The sequence below is a fragment of the Pleurodeles waltl genome, chromosome 6, assembly GCF_031143425.1.
Source record: "Pleurodeles waltl isolate 20211129_DDA chromosome 6, aPleWal1.hap1.20221129, whole genome shotgun sequence".
In the NCBI taxonomy this organism is placed as follows: domain Eukaryota; kingdom Metazoa; phylum Chordata; class Amphibia; order Caudata; family Salamandridae; genus Pleurodeles; species Pleurodeles waltl.
This window is the reverse complement of record NC_090445.1, coordinates 1,611,768,395-1,611,788,096: the sequence shown is the minus strand read 5'-3', so window position 1 is coordinate 1,611,788,096 and position 19,702 is coordinate 1,611,768,395. Positions and strand designations below refer to the sequence as shown.

Here is a 19,702-nt window from a genome sequence, read left to right as displayed (position 1 = left end):
TTTATTGGTTGGTCTCATTCATAGCTAAGACTCAGTCATGAGCAGAAAGGAGCTTTCAAACCGCCCCCATAACAAATCTATAGAAAGACATATACCAGGAGATGTATATAAATAAACATTAATGGCCTTAAATTTACCGTAAATCAAGACGAATACCAAGAAGTGGAATGTGGTTGGCAGCACATTGGGCCAGATGCACTAAAATGCAATTTTGCATTTCCTAAATAGTGACTTCGTAGAAATCACTATTTAAGAAAATGCAAAATGCTATGTACATAGATACCGATTTCCTAATAGCGATTCCTACATAGTATGACTCGCTATTAGGACATTGGAAACAAGGAATCCCATTACATTTGTGTCAATGGGCTGGTTTTGCATTTCCCAAAGTGCAAAACCAAGGATGGCAATGGGCAAAAGGCTCCCTGTGGTGCACCCCACAAATAGTAGTGCACATGTACAGCACACAAATACACAAGGGGCATGTGTGTGCTCTATTGCAATTAAAAAAAAATGTTTTTGGAGTGCTTAAAAAATAATGGACGTTTTTATTTTTTTGTTAATGGGTGGTGGGGGAATAACTTGGAGGGAAGAAGCAACACGGGGTGGAAGTAACAAGGGGTATGAAGGGCAGAAGCAAAATGAGGCATGGGTGCTGTGGACACAAAATGAGGGCATGGGTTGGGAAAGCAAAAGGGAATGTGCTGGTGGGGGAGATCAAATGTCCAAAAGACAGCAACATGCTTTAAGGGAGGAAAAGGCACACAATAGAAGACAACACAAACGAGTGATGGAGAAGTATACAAGCGGAGTATGCAGTTCCCTAAAAGAATCAGAAAATGAAACAGAAAAGGCAGTAGGTTGGGATGGATCTAAGCAAGCAGATCAGGAGGATCTGACTGCTTGGAAGCAAGAGCCTCACACACCCAGGGGAGTGTCATGCTTCATCATTGGGCCGGTGCTGCGACGCCCAATGGACCCCTTGAGGGGGCTCTTTGCCAGAGGTCTTATAAAATAAGATGCCTTGATGAAGTGTAAGTGGAGGTGCTGTGTGTGTAGATTGTTGTAAGTGTGGTATAAACATAACTAAGAGAAGTTTTAATAAGTTGGACCTCTTGTTATAAATAAAAACAAAGGGTGGCTGTGTCACTCAAAAATAGTTAAAATGTGTCTTTCTCGAGACCGCAAAAATCTCCCCGTTTCTTGCTCTCTCTTCGTGGCACTCTGCCCATTTCTTGCCCTCTGTTGTGCCTTTCTGCTCATTTCTTGCCCTGGTGGGGAGACTTCCCCTGGAAACTCCTACCTGCCCTCCTTCATGTCTGGATTTTACAACTCTTTCCGTGACCCCTCAATGACCCGGGTGTCCTGAGAGCACCCCAGCAGCACAACTGTCTTTTGGCCCAAATACAGGAGGGGTCTTGTTGCTGCGCTGCCCCATCCATGCCCCGCCCTCAGGACTGCAGCAGGGAAGGATGTGGGCAGCTGGTTTCCCTCACCTCCAACAGCCCTCCCATTCACCACCCCCGTCCCGTTCACCGCCCTCACCCCATTGCCAAATGCAGTAGGTCGGCCAATGCCAAGGCCTACTGGCTTTGCCAGTTCTTATCTTTTTAGTTACCGATCCAACTCTGGTAACTAAAAAAAAAAAGTGTCTGCCTCAGTTTGTAGGTGCACGCATATGTAGTGCACGCGCCTACAAAATTACGTGCTGCACAGCATCAAGGGTTTGCCGTGACGCATTTCTACAACCATTAGCAAATCCAGTCGGTCCCATAGGAGAGACCTATTGGCTTTGCCAATGCTAGTAAATAGTGCTGACTTGACGCAGTCTTACTGTGTGTTATCAGCCTCGACTGCTTGGCCTAGGTATCTTTGCAGAGTCAGTTATTCATTGGGTGACACTGGTTTATCCAACTGGAGCTCCGAAGTACCTGAGCTATAATAGCACCAATGGTAAACAAACCAGAGATACTGCCTAGTATCACTTCATGCTCACGCACACGCCCTCACACATGCACAAACACTTTCGCACACAATGACACGGAGATTTCCACACATGTATACACCCGTACACATAAACAGATTTCACACACGCACACGTCCACTCAGAGAGTGCCACACATGGACATGCACGCGCATACAGGTACGTGCATTCACACACAAAGATTTCACACACGTGCTCGCGCACAGATTTGCTCTGATGGATGTGCGCACATAAATAAATACACCCTCACACAAATGTAATGATTGTGAGCCCAGGCACCCTCCAACCGCCCCGTGATTGTCAGCAGCGTGACTGCCATAATGTGTGCTAAAGTGGGGAGGACAGAGGAGGCCGGAAGTTGAGTCCCGAGAAGGGCGGGATGAGTCACCAAGGAAGCTCACGAGTCACGACCACAAACCACTGAGATCACCAGCGCTGGCGGGGAGGCTCCCCCTGGCAACTCCGGCTGCACAGCGTAGCCGTCTTCATTATAACAGCGCCCCCTCGTGTTCATCGGGAGGAGAGGGTCTGTACCAGTCCGCCAGTATACACTTTGAAGGGGTGTCGTCAACAGTAGTTCCAGTCACTGTGGTGAAACAGTCTGCAACAGCACCCTAATATTCACTGTGGAAAGGGGTCTGTAATTACACCCCGACATTCACGCGACGGAAGGATCAAAAACAAGTATTCAGTGTGCCAGGGGCGTCTAATACAGTGCCCTAACATTTACTTTAAGTGTGACTATTACAGCACCCCAATTTTCAATGTGAGGAGGCCCCACGACGGCACCCAAGTATTTACGGTAAAGATGGGTCTAATATTCATTGTGAGGGGATCCTTTAACAACTGCCCCATATAAACTTTGTGGGGAGTCTCTATCAGCAAAGGCCATAGCCACTATGATGACACATCGTCAACGGCGCCCCATGTTCACATTGAGAGCATGCCTATTCAGCACCCAGACATTAACCGGTGAGGCCCATGACAGCGCCCCTATGTTCAAGGCCAGGGGTAGGGTCTATTGCAGCACCTCTGTATTCACTGTGAGCAGAAGGGCTGCGATAAACCGCTCTAGCAGAGCGTAATAAAAGCACCCCAATATTCACTGAGAGACATCATCCCAGTATCACTGCGAGTAGCAGCTAACTACATCCCCCTGATGTCTGCTGCGATGACAGGGACCAGTAAAGTACCCTCATTGTCACTGAAGATGGATCTGTACCAGCACCCCGACAATTTCATAGGCGGGAGACTGTGACATGGCCAGGCAGCTGTTTGCCACCGCTCGTACATATGTACTGTGAAGTAAAGGGCTTCTTGTAGCACCTTCTATATGACGCTCTCATAAATACCGCACAGAATACAAACATATCGACGCTCTGTAACACACCCTACGTAACACAACCTACGTGGATAGTAAAGGGGCGGGTTGGTTGCCGGTTCCCTCCCATACACTGATTGCATAAAGCAGACCCTGACAGCTCTCCACATACCGTGCTTTCAAAGGAAAACTAGAAGTGCAGGTTCCCTCTCTTTATATTACCCGTTTGCTCCTTAGAACAGCAGGTACTCTCCCATTGAATTTATTGCAGCAGTGCCGAGAAGCGCAGGCACTCTCCCATTGAATTTATTGCAGCAGTGCCGAGAAGCGCAGGCACTCTCCCATTGAATTTATTGCAGCAGTGCCGAGAAGTGCGGGTACTCACCCTTTCAAATTTAAGACGTGAAGGTACTCACTACCGGACAGTAGCTGCCATTTAAAGCACTGCACATGTGGAGTGTGAAGAGGGGGTTCATTAGGCACTTCAGGCCCCTCTTCAGACAACAGGAGCTTTCCTCGCATACATCTTGGCTTCTTCCTTAGAAGCCCATCAGCTTCCATCTTCAAACACGTGAGATTCCGTCCGTCACCGGAGGGGGCAGCATTGGCTAAGTTGTGCAATCGTCCTGTCCATTTTTGGGTTTGGGGGTTTCAAAGTCAAGTAGTTGTAACGTGTAATACACAACAATCAGGCAAACAAGATAATTATTTCAAGTAAATAAACTGAGTCATCCCCCACACACCACGGTGACCAATATAAAAAACAGGATATTGATTTGCTAAACATATAAATAGCGTCCCTTTTTATTGCCCTTTTCGTGAATTGTAGAATTAGTGATGGCGATGCATTGGGCTCCCCACCCTTCCCGTCCGCTCCAAATACACTGGAACAAGAACCTAGATGAGAGAAGCGAATATCCAGGATATTTCATGGCTTCCATAGACTCTCTGCCCGGTTCTACACTTCCGGAACATCTACACACGTCTCGTCAATCGAGTGCTAGGTTTTCCTTCATCCACGCCACTAGAGGGCAGTATAGACCGACATTGTCCTTTCTGAAAGGCTGACCGGACTACTGCTTTCAAATGCTGAAAAACCTAGCTTACGCTCTAGTGAAATGCTCAATTTACGCTGTTCTTCCATGTTGTAAAAATACATGCCATTTGCAGCAAACATCTAGTGCACGGTAACAACGTGAACAATGAGTGGCTGCTTTTTTGCGGGGCTTGTATTTTTGGCTGCAACGACACAATTCATGCTAAAACATGGCGCCAGATGCCGTTTTTTTCATTATGAATAATTCTGCATGATTTCATAAATACCCAACAGCAAATTCTTTGAATTTTGCACACCGCTAGTTTTGGTGTCAAGCGTGAATGACCAGGATACTCTCTGGGTGATGCACTTTGCGGTTTGATGATGAGGAAGAGTGAGAGATAAAAGCCAGATTTATCGTTGAAGTAGGCTGGTGTCTGTGATCTAGCTCTACAGGACCCTGATAGTTTCTGATTTCTTTCTTTCAATACTTTCTATGCTTGCTTATGGCTTCGCAAGTGATTGGTGTGTTTGCTGTGGGGTTCTTGTGAAATAAGGGTGCTTACTGGGATCCACTTCAAAGAAAGCATTTTCTTCCCTATGCCCACTTGAATTCTGTGACATTGGCATAAAGAGAGATATGATACTCATTTTGCAGCCTCGTGAGGCATAGAGGATGTCCTGGCATGGGGTCAGTCTGCTTTGCATTCCTTAATGCTTATCTCTGATGTGTTCACAATATAATCACGTTCATTCTTTCTCTCAGAAACTCAACTGGTATCATGTAATTTTATCTTAGATGGGCCCTAACAACAGTGAAGAGAGACGCCTAGAACACCATTAATATATACAGTGAAAAGGGTGGGAGGAGGGGTTGGTCACTGAAACAGCCTCCATGTTTACTTCCAACATGAGTCACCCAAGACCGTCTCAGACAGCATCACGTTTATACCATGAGGATGTGGTGGCAGGTTTATGATTATGTAAACATAATACACTCCCAAGGCTTTGAGTAGCTTTGAGACACTTTGTACCAAGGTAAATATTTCATAAATCTGGGCCTCGGTCTCTTAACTGCTGACCCTAAAATCTACTAAGGGGGATGTCTCTAATAACTTCCTTATATGTACTATAACAAAGGGAAGTCATATGTACCTTACATTCGCCATAACAAGGGCATCTTGACTAAACACAACTCCGCTATTAAGGCCTAGGTAGATCAGGAGCAGCTCCTCCATAAGGGTGGAAGAGCATCGCCCCCTCGCCAGCAGCAGCTGCTACAAACCTTTTCGTTTTCAGAAAAAAGGGCAAGCCACAGGCTCTTACGAGCACTGAGCATGTATGTTTGGCCAGCCATCTCGGGCCAGCCAAACACACATGCGCAGTAGGGTCTCAGTTGCTGGGCTGGAGAGAGCCTGCACAGCTCCCAAGTTGCCTGGGGGGACCCAGCCAGGGAGCTCCCAGTCAATCCTGATGCTGCTAGCCCCACCCCTAATACCTAAACTATCTGACCCCACCACCTGCCCTGAACCCTAAAAAAAAACAACTACCCCAACCCCACCTCATAAACTAAAGTACCCCAACCACCCATCCTCCGTGAACCCTGAAAAAAAAAAAAAACTACCCCACCCCGTCCCATAAAACTATATTACCCAAACTCCCCCCACCCACCCTGAGCCCCCCAAAAAATGTTTACCCGGCCCCTAGAAAGTAAACTACCCAAACCCCACCCGCCCTGAGCCCTAAAACCAATACTACCCGCCCCTCACCCCTAAAAACTAAACAACCCTGACACCCCCCCACCCAGCCCGAGCCCCAAAAACCTCCCCCCTAATAAGTAAACTACCCCAACACCCTTCTCTCCTCCTCTCCCTACTCCTGCCCTTCCTTAAACCTTCTGCAACCACTTTAAAAATAAACTACCCCGCCCCCACTCTAAGCCATAAATAAAAAAAATACCCAAGCCTGCCCACCCCCACCCCTAAAAAAGACAAATAATCCCTGACCCTCGCCCCTTAAAAAAAGAAAAACGCCACGCCCGATCCCCCACCCACCCCAATCCCTTAATCTACCCCTCACCCCTGCCCCACTTAACTCAACAAGGGCATCTTGACTAAACACAACTCCGCTATTAAGGCCTAGGTAGATCAGGGGCAGCTCCTCCATAAGGGTGGAAGAGCATCGCCCCCTCGCCAGCAGCAGCTGCTACAAACCTTTTCGTTTTCAGAAAAAAGGGCAAGCCACAGGCTCTTACGAGCACTGAGCATGTATGTTTGGCCAGCCATCTCGGGCCAGCCAAACACACATGCGCAGTAGGGTCTCAGTTGCTGGGCTGGAGAGAGCCTGCACAGCTCCCAAGTTGCCTGGGGGGACCCAGCCAGGGAGCTCCCAGTCAATCCTGATGCTGCTAGCCCCACCCCTAATACCTAAACTATCTGACCCCACCACCTGCCCTGAACCCTAAAAAAAAACAACTACCCCAACCCCACCTCATAAACTAAAGTACCCCAACCACCCATCCTCCGTGAACCCTGAAAAAAAAAAAACTACCCCACCCCGTCCCATAAAACTATATTACCCAAACTCCCCCCACCCACCCTGAGCCCCCCAAAAAATGTTTACCCGGCCCCTAGAAAGTAAACTACCCAAACCCCACCCGCCCTGAGCCCTAAAACCAATACTACCCGCCCCTCACCCCTAAAAACTAAACAACCCTGACACCCCCCCACCCAGCCCGAGCCCCAAAAACCTCCCCCCTAATAAGTAAACTACCCCAACACCCTTCTCTCCTCCTCTCCCTACTCCTGCCCTTCCTTAAACCTTCTCCCACCACTTTAAAAATAAACTACCCCGCCCCCACTCTAAGCCATAAATAAAAAAAATACCCAAGCCTGCCCACCCCCACCCCTAAAAAAGACAAATAATCCCTGACCCTCGCCCCTTAACAAAAGAAAAACGCCACGCCCGATCCCCCACCCACCCCAATCCCTTAATCTACCCCTCACCCCTGCCCCACTTAACTCACCACATCCTCCATGTCCTCTCCTGAACAACGCATGGCTTTTTACTTGGCCTTAACCACGCATGTGCGTAATTCAGCACATGCGTGGTTAAGGCACAGGAACAGTGATGCATTGTTCGGGCAAGCATGGTTACGCTTGCATGAGAAATGTCCACGTTGTTAAGGACGTTTACCCCTTTGTGGTAGAAGAGTATGTTGCAACTGCTCCATCAAGAGTTAAAATGCTGGGTGTCACCCTATATCCTGGCCATTGAAGGCAACATCACGTAAACAGTTTTCCAAAAGAGCTTAGCTGAGGGGATTGTAAGCTTGTAGTTTACTCTTGGAATAATGCTGGAAGAAATTAGGGAACAAACTACTGAAATTGATGGGTTCGGTAACCAGTACAGTGACCAGCATTCCGTGTTAAAAGACCTGTGGGCAAAAGGTTCTCTTCCGAAGTAACAACTTCAATTCAATTGGTAGTACGTTCAGCCTCCCATCTGTATCTGAAAATAGATTTGTGCTGTTTACTCCAGGAAGGCAGTAAGATCTGCTACTCGTGGGTACTGGTTATTCCTGAATTCAAGAGAAGCGCTAGAGGTGGCCCCAGGCTCTCAGTGATAGATGTTAAACTTTAGAACAAGCTCCCAAAGACTTCTACGATGAAACGAAATATAGTGAATTAATGAAAGAAATAGAAAATGTTCCGGTTTGTCTGACGAGCTAGCACTGGACTTGAAAGTTGCATATCTAAGCATTTGGTACCTGTCTTAGATTAAGGCGCTATATAAGTTATACATACAAACATGTCAGTTGTGTCATATTTACCAATGAAGTCTAATTAGCATCCGAGTGTGTACTCTGAAGCACTAGCTTGTCACGGCTCCCATGCAAGTGATGTGAAAATGGGGTTTCAGACATTCCCTATGTATTATGAAATGGGGGTCTCAGGGGGCTCCAGTATATGTCCAGTGGAGAGGTCCCTGACAGCTCCCTTATGCAGTCTAAGGGGTCCATAATTTTAGCTCAGCTGCTTGTGCAGCAAATAGTGGGGCTCCCAAACACATCACAGGGGTCTCTATGGTTCCATCATAACTTCAACAAAGAGATGGCCACTAGTGGATGTGTAGGGATCTCTGACAGCACCATTCCATGCACTCGAAGAGCTCCCCATCTCTACTGTGAAAGGGGGTCTGTAACAGCTCCATCATGCGTGAAGCATCTGTGGGACAAGTGCTCATGGTGACTGTGAACAAGAGGTCGGGAACAGCTCCATCATGCGTAAGGTGAAGCGGCGGTGGGATAGTAGAAGCTCCTCATCTCTGCTGTGAACGGGGGTCTCTATCAGCTTCATCATGCGTGAAGCATCTGTGGGACAAGTGCTCATGGTGACTGTGAACAAGAGGTTGGGAACAGCTCCATCATGCGTAAGGTGAAGCGGCGGTGGGATAGTAGAAGCTCCCCATCTCTACTGTGAAAGGGGGTCTGTAACAGCTTCATGTGTGAAGCATCTGTGGGACAAGTGCTCATGGTGACTGTGAACAAGAAGTCGGGAACAGCTCCATCATGCGTAAGGTGAAGCGGCGGTGGGATAGTAGAAGCTCCCCATCTCTACTGTGAAAGGGGGTCTGTAACAGCTTCATGTGTGAAGCATCTGTGGGACAAGTGCTCATGGTGACTGTGAACAAGAAGTCGGGAACAGCTCCATCATGCGTAAGGTGAAGCGGCGGTGGGATAGTAGAAGCTCCCTATCTCTGCTATTAAAAAGGGCCTCTCCTCTTGATGCACCACCAGCCCAGGCCCAGCACACTGCTACCTGTGGCATAAACAACAAAACTACCTAAGATCCTGGCCCGAAATCAGCTATAGGCTGCTCCCACAGCAGCTTCAATCAGAAGGAGCTCACTGGCCAATGGCTTTCTGACTGAAAACCAACATGGCGACGCAGTCACAGCACTTGTGAAACTGACAGGCTCCAAATACCCCGTCACTCACCCAGGCGTGGCCTCTTACTCTGTTTGCACACCCTTAACAAAGGAAACAGTCGATAACACGGGCTCTTCACCACTCAATCACAGTGCCTCGCGCGGCCACGGGTGCCTCCCTAGGTCGCACGACTCACGAAGATCACTTTGTTTTACCAGACAGAGGTACAAGCGGGGTCAGCAACCCTACTGCCTGATGCACAGTATCACCAGCACCGCTCAAAGAATGTCCAGTCGAAGCGCTATTAACAAATCTGCATGTCCCCAAACAATGTCAGCAGCACTTGGTTATCACAAATCTATGTTCAGTATTGCCGGAATATTAGGCTGATGCCCAGTATGGTAGCTGTAAGTATGAAAATTTATAACTCACCGAGCAGCGGAAAATACAACAACGATTGAACTGTGGCAAAAGGAAAGTTTGGTATAAAAATAAGCAGAACCCTTTTCAAATATCTACCTGTATTGGATATATTTACCTTCCTTGCATGGAGTGAATGTTACTCTTTTCTTTCCCACCTTCCTCTTATTTTCCAAAAGTGCAGCACTCGCTTTCCCATTTAAGTGTGAATTGTATCAATAAAATGTTTCTTAACCAATTTAGCACCAATGGTCTTCCCCACAGTGATCAGTAGTATAATATCACTCATGCTTACGTCTGTCACCCGTCATGTGAAGCTCACAGTATGTCACTGTCTGTATGTCACCAGTGCTGGGTACCTGCACTTCTTTCATTTGTCATGGAGAGTACCAGCACCTCTCAGCAGGGGTGCAATACAATGAATGGTCGAGTACTGGTACTTCTCAGGAGCCAATATGTGCGCTGGGTTAGGAAGTACCTGCACTCTTATACTTCTGGTTGAAGCACCGCCCCTCACAAGTGTCCTGCAGATGATGGGACAGGGTCAGTCCCTATTACCCCATCAAGACACTTATCCTTTGTGGACCTCAGGCCGCCCCGGAGGACTTCCATGTTTTAATTACGCAGCTCCCATCCTCTCTGTGCAACGCGCATATTGGTACCTTCATCTTATGCCCACAGCCCCTTTGTCTGCTTTGGATATACTAGTGGTTTGTTGCCGGTGGCGGAATGTTTTTCTTCTCAGGAGGGGCATTTTTATTTCCTGATTGCCCATTCAGTGACTTCTTGCTTGTACCTTACGCCTCTTTGGTTCCCCATCGCATTGGAAAATTGAATGCCCTTGAACTGCTAGGTACAAGTTGCTACTCCTTACCAGGTGTTTGCAGGTGCAGGTAGCCGCAGAAGTGGCCTGTAGATACAAACCCTCAGCTCTAGGGGCGCTGGTGTTCCATGATCAGCCACATCTTATGGCTGCTTGGAGCTCTCTCCAGTGGAGCCCTCAGGCCCAGGCACTCCTCAGTGGTCATTCTGCTGATGAAAGCACCATCACATCAAGCTCACACCGTGCACTCTGATGCTACCTACGGCGCCTTTCTACACTGATTGACCTAGCGAGGTCAGCAGCTCCCCTCATGTACTCGGAGCTTTATAAGAATTTGTCACAGATTACCCATTTTCACTGGCACTTCCCTTTTCTGACCCTCTCTTTCTGCAGCCACTTTACGTCAACCTCTCCTCGACAGCACACCACTAATCCCTCTCACGCCCAGCCTCCTGCTTCCTCTTTCACTCACTACCCTTCTTGTTTTTTGGCTTAAAAAGTCAGCGGGTTCCCACTTGTAAAGGGTGTGTTGGCACGTATGCCTTTGTCCTTCCTTGACACTTTAATCCCCTGGCACAGATGCAGTCATTGCTCCCACAGCTCCCCACACCGGGAAGTAGCTTTATAGTCAGTATCCAGAATTTAGACTTGGGTCTTGATTACGAGTGCCCCGCAGGAGGGTGCAGTATTCAGGGGACCAGATCAAATTCAACACTGCTGCGATCAGAGCTTATTGGGTGTGATAAATAGCGCCAATAACTCCAAAAGTGAGGTAAACCCTGTGCATGCCCTGGTATTTACCTGGCACGTTTCACCAGTACATTTCGGCACTTTTGATCTGCTAAAATGTATTTGTAGAAAATGTGTGTGTGTATGTGGGCGGGGTGTGTTGTGGCGTGCGTGCTGCTTAACTCGAAATTCTGATACGTTTGGTACTTTTATATCAGAATTAACCTGAGCACTCGCAATCCGGCCTACATTTATTACTTGATTACTGCTTTTGAGGTAAATATATGATTCAAAGAATAAAGCTAACCAATTAATAGATTGGAGATTCATTGTATACTATTTCTTGGAATCTGAAATGACAGACTGGACTCAGTTGCGAATTAACCTTGTGTGGACTAACAAGTCCCAAAAAACTGTTTGTGCTTTAGCACTACTTTATTTAACTCTGAACTGAAAGTGAGTATAACTTGCATAATCCCGTGTAGCGGAATCACGCGGAATTACCCCACAGTTCCACAGGATTATGTAAAATTACACAAGAAGATTAATTTTGTACTTTGTACTATTTTCTTAGCGCAAAAATGCCCCCTCACATCCAAAATGGACACGAGGATGCATTTTTCATTAAGAGATAGTGCTAAATGCGACAAACCATGAGAAAGGATTTTCTCCCAGCTTACTCCCAGCACTTAACATTAGTTTCTTAGCACTAAATCCACCCTTGCTCCAAAATGAACGCAAAAATAATTTTGCGCTGAGGAAATAGCACTAAATGCAACAAAACATAAATAGCAGCACAAGCCGCGGGCTCGCACTCGCTGAATGTGGTCTTGTGGTAGGATTTTTTTCTTCCAAATTACTCTAAATTACCCAAACAGGTGTAATTGCATTATTAATGGTAAGTCTGTGGTAAAGAGTTATGCAGTATTGCCCAAATTACTCCAATTAGTCTCGAATAATTGAAATTCCATCCAGGCCGACTCTGAAACGAAGTTCCCTTTTGTTGTTAATTCAGACCAATCTTCGGCATTACACAATGAATGATATGAAAGAGCAGCACAAACGAGACCTTTCAACTTACATGGTGCCACCGCGTGTCACATGACATCTACTCCCTTCACATTGCTGGTAAAAAGCCAAAATCATACAGCGGAACACCAGGTGAAGTAGAAACCCCTACAAAAGAGTGGATTTCCAGCTTGTGTTTTGAGTGTCGGCATAGCTGATGTCCATTATGGGTTTTGAAACCCACCAGGACAACAGCGGCAGCCTCAGAAAATGTTGTGGTGTTTTTACTTGGTGGGGGTGAGTGAATAGAAGTGCGTCAGGCTGTGCTAGGCACAAAGTCGTGCCCTCTCCAAGACCCTGCCTCCCCTTTTATGGCAGAACGTTTTTAGGAGTAGGAATGTCTCCACACGTTCCACATAATTTTGACCAGGGAGTCCAAAGTACTGCTATAGACAAAGAATCTTTAGCAATAGTTTGGATACTGCAGAAATTGCTCCTGTGTCTCAACAAACTAGTTTCTCAGTACAAAGCTCACACCTTTGTGATGGCTGCAGTGATTCAAGAATTTCACATTATATTTCTTATGAAAGAAAGGCAGGGAGGATGTAAGGCCGGAGGTCTCTCTGAGCAAGAAGATGGGGGAGGTGATTGAATCTAACTGGTGACAGTAAGTATCTTCTGATAGCACCAAGAAGGAAGGTTCTGGGAAAGAGATGTGATAAAGCTGCCTTGGAATATGGATGGAATGAAAGTAGCAGAGATTCTTTTTGCTGTACAGGTCTCCCCAACTCTGCCCTCCTTTCTTCTGTGTGCACACCCTCCATGCCCTACATCCAACGTAAATCCCCATCAAACAGCCAACAGAGCAGAATGTGAAGGCAGCAACTGACCTCCCGCCAGTGTGGGATTGGTTTGTTAAGCAGGCTATGACTCCCCGTCACATGCAGGGCAGTGGGGCTCAGTTTGAACTTGACATTGGATATTTGTCCCTTCTAAAGCTATAGACACCCCAAATAAAGTGTTGGTGATTGTCCCTAAGACACATAGTTGTGATGAAGAAATAAGCATGAGATCAAGAAGGCTAAGTGTATGTACTCATCATGGAGTGATGAAGGTAAGAGTACACAGGACAGTCAGATCTGGCAGCAGGAAAGAAACACACAGCACCATACATGTACTCGCCTCTGGAATCCTACCCTTTCTCAACACAGTGGAAAGCGGCTGTGGCAGCAGCAGGGAAATACAAACCAGCATAATTATACTGACCTCAGACACATCACCCTCCCTAAACATTGAGGAGCAAACGGCAGGCTATAACAAAGGGAAGTCATATATATATATATATTTTGCAGGCGGACCACATTCGTGTTGCTATAGATACTCTGTTGCCATTGTAACAGAGTATCTGTACCGCCAACATATACATCAAGCCCTATGTCTTCTGACAAATCACCGCTTATTCTTTTTAAAAGAGAGAATTATGTTTATTTTTCTATCTCCAATTACAAATTTAGGGTATCTTGTAAAGTGAACGATGTCAAAATCTTGCAAGGTGCAGTGAGTGTGTTTCTTAATACAAAACAAAATGTAAATACCTGTAAATAACTGTACAAATATTTCAGACTATGTCAGCAATTAGAAGAGCACAAATGAAGGACATATTTTTGTAAATCTGAAATGTGATCGAAACAAAAAATTCAGTAGGATCAAAACAAATTAATACACTTGTTGTGCAAATGTAATATTTGCTGAAACTCGATTTCCACACATTGTTTGTGTGCTGTATACTTATCCCAATAAACCTGTATGTCCGTGGAAATTTAGTGGCCATTTCAGTGGGCAATGTGCTGTCTGTAAATGACTGTGTACCACCACTCCATGCTTTACTAATATGTGTGTTACAGTGTGCGCCAAAATGTACCAAAAGCTTACCATTCTCCTGGTGAATACATGTGCTACACTTGTTTTTGTGTGTTGCTTGGATTGTTCACAACTCCTTTGACTTTAGTGATGTAACATGACGGCAGTACCCCATCCACTCTGAGAATTGTTCCAGCACCACTGGTGAGAACTGCTTTTTTGTACAGTTAGGGGGTTATTACAACTTTGGAGGAGGTGTTAATCTGTCCCAAATGTGACGGATATACCACCAGCCGTATTACGAGTTCCATAGGATATAATGGACTCGTAATACGGCTGGTGGTATATCCATCACTTTACCGTCACTTTTGGGACAGATTAACACCTCCTCCAAAGTTGTAATACCCCCCTTAGTCTGCAGACTGGTGACACTTGGTATAATGTTAGTCCCCAGACAATGAGAGTTTGTATCTGCTGTTGTAGGTATTCCAGAAGACTCAAAGGTGGAGGCTCCAGCATTCACAGACGCAGTGCGATTGTTCCGCCAATCCAAGGACCAGTACGGGACATGGGAAATGCTTTGTGGGAATGAAGTGCAAGTGAGTATACGCTAAAGCCCACTTCTCCTGATAGCCTTTCCCACATTGCCTGAATCCAGGTGTGCTGCAGCCAGGATCAGGGTTCAGGATACTGATAAGGAGAAGAAGGGGCATTGACTAGGAGCGTGAAACCCTTGTAGTGTGATACACAGTGACACAGTGGGCAAGAAACGATGGACTGGAATGTGGCCCAAGCGATCGTCAGTGCTGAGATTAATTCAAGAATTCCTTTAATCATTTTGTTATTTGTTACATGCTGATAAGGTGATATATAAACAAGTGACATAGGAAATACTTTTAGTTAGTGAGATCGTGTTATAAGGCAATAGGTGACATGCTGACGCAGGGAGACATGTAAAGGGGACAGGAGGCTTACTGTTCAGAAGGGGGGATTGATTCACAGAGTGGGAAGGCTGGCTGGGAATGGGAGATGCAGTAACAGGGAGAAGACAAACTGACAGGAAATGCAAGGTGCCCAGGCAAGACACTGGAGACTGCTATCAGTGAGCAGGACACACTCACAGGCAACTCAAAAGATGCATTGCAGGTAGCAGGAGATGTTGTTGGGCACTGGACGTTGCATTGAAAAGGAACAAGGGACACTGATGGGCAGTGGGAGATGCATTGTCAGGGAGCAGAAGGCATGTCAGGCAGATGGAGAATCATGGACAGGAAGTGTCAGAGTCTAACAGACAGTAGGAGATGCTCCGGGAGGAAAAGCAAAAGTCACTGAGTAGGAACAGATCGACAGGGAGCAGAAGAAGCTTTAACTTGGTGCAAGAAACTTCACAGAAAACAAACATAATGAGAGTCAACAGGGTACTTGGACTGGTAAACGTAGACGCATTCGCAGGGGGCAGAAGGCAATGATGTGGTTGCAGAAACACTCTTGTAAGGGGAAGACACACTGACAAAAAGGGAGGCACTGACAGGGAGCAGGAGAGAAGCACTAACTGGGCGCCGCAGACACCCCGTCCAAGGGCTAGATTCAGACCGGAAGAAATGGATATGCTGACTTTAATGGGTGACATATCACGCTGACTGGAAGAGACAGTGGCAGGGAGAAACTGACTCCCCAACTAGAAATGAAAGAAGCCCTCAGCTAGAGTAAGGATGCCATATCTGCTGAAATACACCCCGAGATGTGATTCAACAGATTGTGGCGGTCATAGGAGGGACCGCCTGATGAGAAGTGAAGGTCCTTCAGCTATCCTGTTAATGTTATGTTACAGAGATTTAGGGCTTCCCAGCATGTCTGACATGAAGCAGAAAGAAGAACTGAGTCCACTGCTACCTTAAAACAGCCAGTTCTTAAGCTGTTTCCCGAAAGTCAGATCATTTGAGTAACTCAAAGGGTTACTGGAATCTTATTCTAGAGTTTAGGCCCAAGACAGCAGAAAAGCTGCCAACTTCTCTAATTATCTTAGATCGAGGATTAGTCACCAAATTGAGATCTGAGGATCTAATACGTCTAGTGGGGCAGTGTGCATATAGAAGATAATTGAGGATAGGAGGGCCATAGTTATTCTGGACATTATGTGTGACACACAGTGCCTTGAACTGAATCCGTTTCTGTACAGGGATCCAGAGAAAACCCTCTAGCTGGTTAGATACCAAGCAAAAGTTTGGTAAATGTCCCAGCAATCTTGCAGTAGCATTTTGGAATATGTACAAGATATTACAGTGATCTAGATGCAAGAAGATAAGAGCCTAAATAATTGTCCTCTGAATAGATAGAGAAAAATACAGAGAACTTTATACAAGCTTCAAAGCATACCAAAACAGCAAGACGTCACTGCCTAGATTTTCAGTTCAAATAACAGCATACTATCTGTGCAAATTCATAAACTCTTTCCTACTGGTGGCCACCAGTGAGAACCTCAAGCCAGAGATAGTTTGCGCACAGTTAGGACCTCAGTTTTATTAGCATTCAGTTTACAGCAGTTCGAGTTCGTCCAGTTTGCCACTGAGGTCACACAGTCCTTAAATTGGGAAGGATCTTTCTCCCCAGTTGAGTACAGAGACATGATCAGTTGCATGTCATCTGGATATGATACAAGTGATGCCTCGTTGATGTCGGCTAGAGGGCAGATGTGGATGTTAAAAAGAGTAGGACTCGAGGCAGATCCTTCAAGGACCCCAAACGTTAGCTCACAGTTTGTGGAGAAGAACAGGGGCAATACCAAAGAGCCTCCTTTAAAAAAAGACTTGAGCCAAGCTAATGCCGCGTCACAAATCCCATAATCACCTAATCTCTTTATCGATGCTTTATGGGAGAGCGTATCAAATTCTGCACTCGAGTCCAGCCAGATCAGTGCAGCTGAAACTCCTTTATCCACAGTCTGACAGAGCTCTTCTGTGACCTTAAGCAGTGCTGGATCTGTGCTATGTGCAGGCCGAAATACAATTTGAGATGGATGGACTTAGTGGTGTTCCTCCAAATATTCTGCAGTTGACTATTAATACATTTCTCTAGCACTTTGACCGGAAAAGGCAGAAGCGAAATAGGGCCCATGGTCAAGTGAGTTTTTTGATTAAAGGTAGAAGTATAGTGTTTTTCCAGCTGGGCGGAACCACTGCGGTGAAGATGGAGTGATTCAAAAGTTTAAGAAAGATGGGAAAAATACCTTGCCCTGCCTGTTTTAATATGCCCGACCTCGCGCGGATCAAGGGACCACCCTGATTTTATTATAGTTGACAGATTTTAAAGGCATTCAAAATGTCTCCAGTGAGAGGTGTACCGCTGGCTTTATGATCAATGTTCTTGGTGGTGCCTCCTCTCTCCCTGAAGAGGTTTGGAATGTTCCTGTCACTAATGTTACTTTCTACTTTCTCTCTTTAGGTGCTGAGCAATTTGGTCATGGAGGAACTGGTTCCAGAACTAAAGAACATGATTGGTCCACGGCTGAAAGGCAAACCCCAGGAGAGGCAGCGGGTCTGGCTGCTGGTGAGTGTGAAAGGAATTACAGAGCTAATAAATGTGGTGAACAATGTAGGGTCACACACTGCAGTGTGGAGGTAAAATCAGGGTACTAGTACATGGTTAGAGGTATGAAATCAGTGATGAGTGTTACAAGGAGGTCAAATGGCGTTTCCGGTGGTGATTGGATGAATGAACTAGTTACTACAGAGTGAGGGAGGAGATAGGTCAATCGGCGTTCATCAGCAGCTAGTCTGATGTGATAGGACACTCACACGTCACACTGAATGGCTGTACCATACCTACAGTGTACCCCTCTTATAACAATCTGTTATCGCCCAGGACTCTGATCCTTCGGAGTATGGAATTCCATGCTGTGACCTCAAAACTCCTTCTTTAGCCTTGGCTGATACTGATGTTAGAAATGGGGTCTCTAGTTGGCAGTCGATTTGCACCCTGTCCAAGTAGGGACCTTCACTCTAGTTAGGATAAGGGAGATACCCGCTCAGATAACCCCTGCTCACCCCCTTGGTAGCTTGGCACGAGCAGTCAGGCTTATCTCAGTAGCAATGTGTAAATCATTTGCACATGACACACAGTAATAAGTGAAAACACTACAAAAGGACACCACACCAGTTTTAGAAAAATAGCCAATATTTATCTATATAAAACAAGACCAAATACGATAAAAATCCAACATACAGTAATACAAATATGAATGCTGCAAGATGTACTTAACAATACAGTTCCTTGAAGTCGATAACTCCACCTGGGGCTATCACGGCGTCATGAACAACAAAACCAAGAGTTCAGGCTCGTCTCGGCGTTGCGGGCCAGCTGCGGTGTCGAGAAGACCCACGAACAGTACCTTGGATTTGCAGGGCGTCGTGATCCTCGCGGTGAGCTCCGGAGATCGGCGTCGCTGGTGTCGGTTCCGGAGTCGGTTCCGGAGTCGTCAGGCCCTTGAAGTCACGCACCTCGGGTATTGAACTCCGGGCTGATGAAATCAGGTGCGCTGGCGGGGATGGCGTCAGGGCTGCGGTGCGAAGCAGGACGATGCGACGTGCGGTGCCCACAGGTCCCAGTGCAGGCAACAGCTCGGTGATGGCGTCCAGCGGCGTCGGTGAGACCAGGGCTGTGGTGTGAAGCGGGGCGGTGCAATGTGCGGTGTCCACAGGTCACGGTGCATGCAGCAGTGTAGTCGTTGCGGAAGCGCTGTCATCTGTAGGCCAAAGGCAGCGGTGCGGGACGGGACAGTGCTTCGTGACTCTCACGAGCGGTGTCCACAAGCCACGGTGCAGGCAAGGATGCCTGGTGACGACACTGGAGCCGATGGTGCTGGCGTCAGTGGACCAGGGCTGTGGCGCGGGACGAGACGGTGCTTCGTGCTCCTCACGAGCGGTGTCCACAGGCCACGGTGCAGGCAGCGGCTCCGGTGTCAGCAGGAGTGACGTCGTCAGGGATGTCCAGGCTGCGGTGTGAGCAGGTGACGCCGGAGTGCGGGGCCCACAGGTTGCGGTGCAGGCAGCGGCTCGGTGAAGTCGTCAGATGACAGCTTTGGTTAGACCAGGGTCGTGGTGCGAAGCGGGGCAATGCAACTCCATGCGGCGTCGGCAGGTCATGGTGCAGGCCAGCGGCATTGTTGGCAGCGTCGCTGTGGTTTCTCCTCTTGGACAGCACAAAACACACAGTTCCCAGTGCTGCAGGTAGAGGAAACTGAAGTCTTTGGTGTCCCTGAGACTTCCAACAGGAGGCAAGCTCTACTCCAAGCCCTTGGAGAATTTTCTCAAGCAGGACACACAGCAAAGTTCACCCTTTGCACTCTTTTCAGACAGAAGCAGCAACTGCAGGCAAGTCCAGCAAAGCAACACAGCAAAGGGACAGTACTCCTCCTTCAGCTCTTCAGCTCTTCTCCTGGGCAGAGGTTCCTCTTAATTCCCGAAAGATTCTAAAAGTCTGGGGTTTTGGGTCTGCTTCTTATACCCAGTTCTGCCTTTGAAGTTTGCAAACTTCAAAGCAAAGTCTCAAGTGTTTGCAAGATCCTTCCTTGTCCAGGCCAGGCCCCAGACACT

General features: G+C 47.0%; 1 protein-coding gene across 1 annotated transcript in view; it reads left to right on the top strand.

The window, feature by feature from the left end:
• NIBAN2 (niban apoptosis regulator 2) overlaps nucleotides 1–19,702 on the top strand; it is a 248,934-nt gene that overhangs the window by 188,078 nt on the left and 41,154 nt on the right. The window contains exons 6-7 of the mRNA XM_069241498.1: nucleotides 14,595–14,710; nucleotides 17,553–17,657. Coding sequence (XP_069097599.1) covers nucleotides 14,595–14,710; nucleotides 17,553–17,657 — 221 coding nt within the window. The remainder of the gene's footprint in view (nucleotides 1–14,594; nucleotides 14,711–17,552; nucleotides 17,658–19,702) is intronic.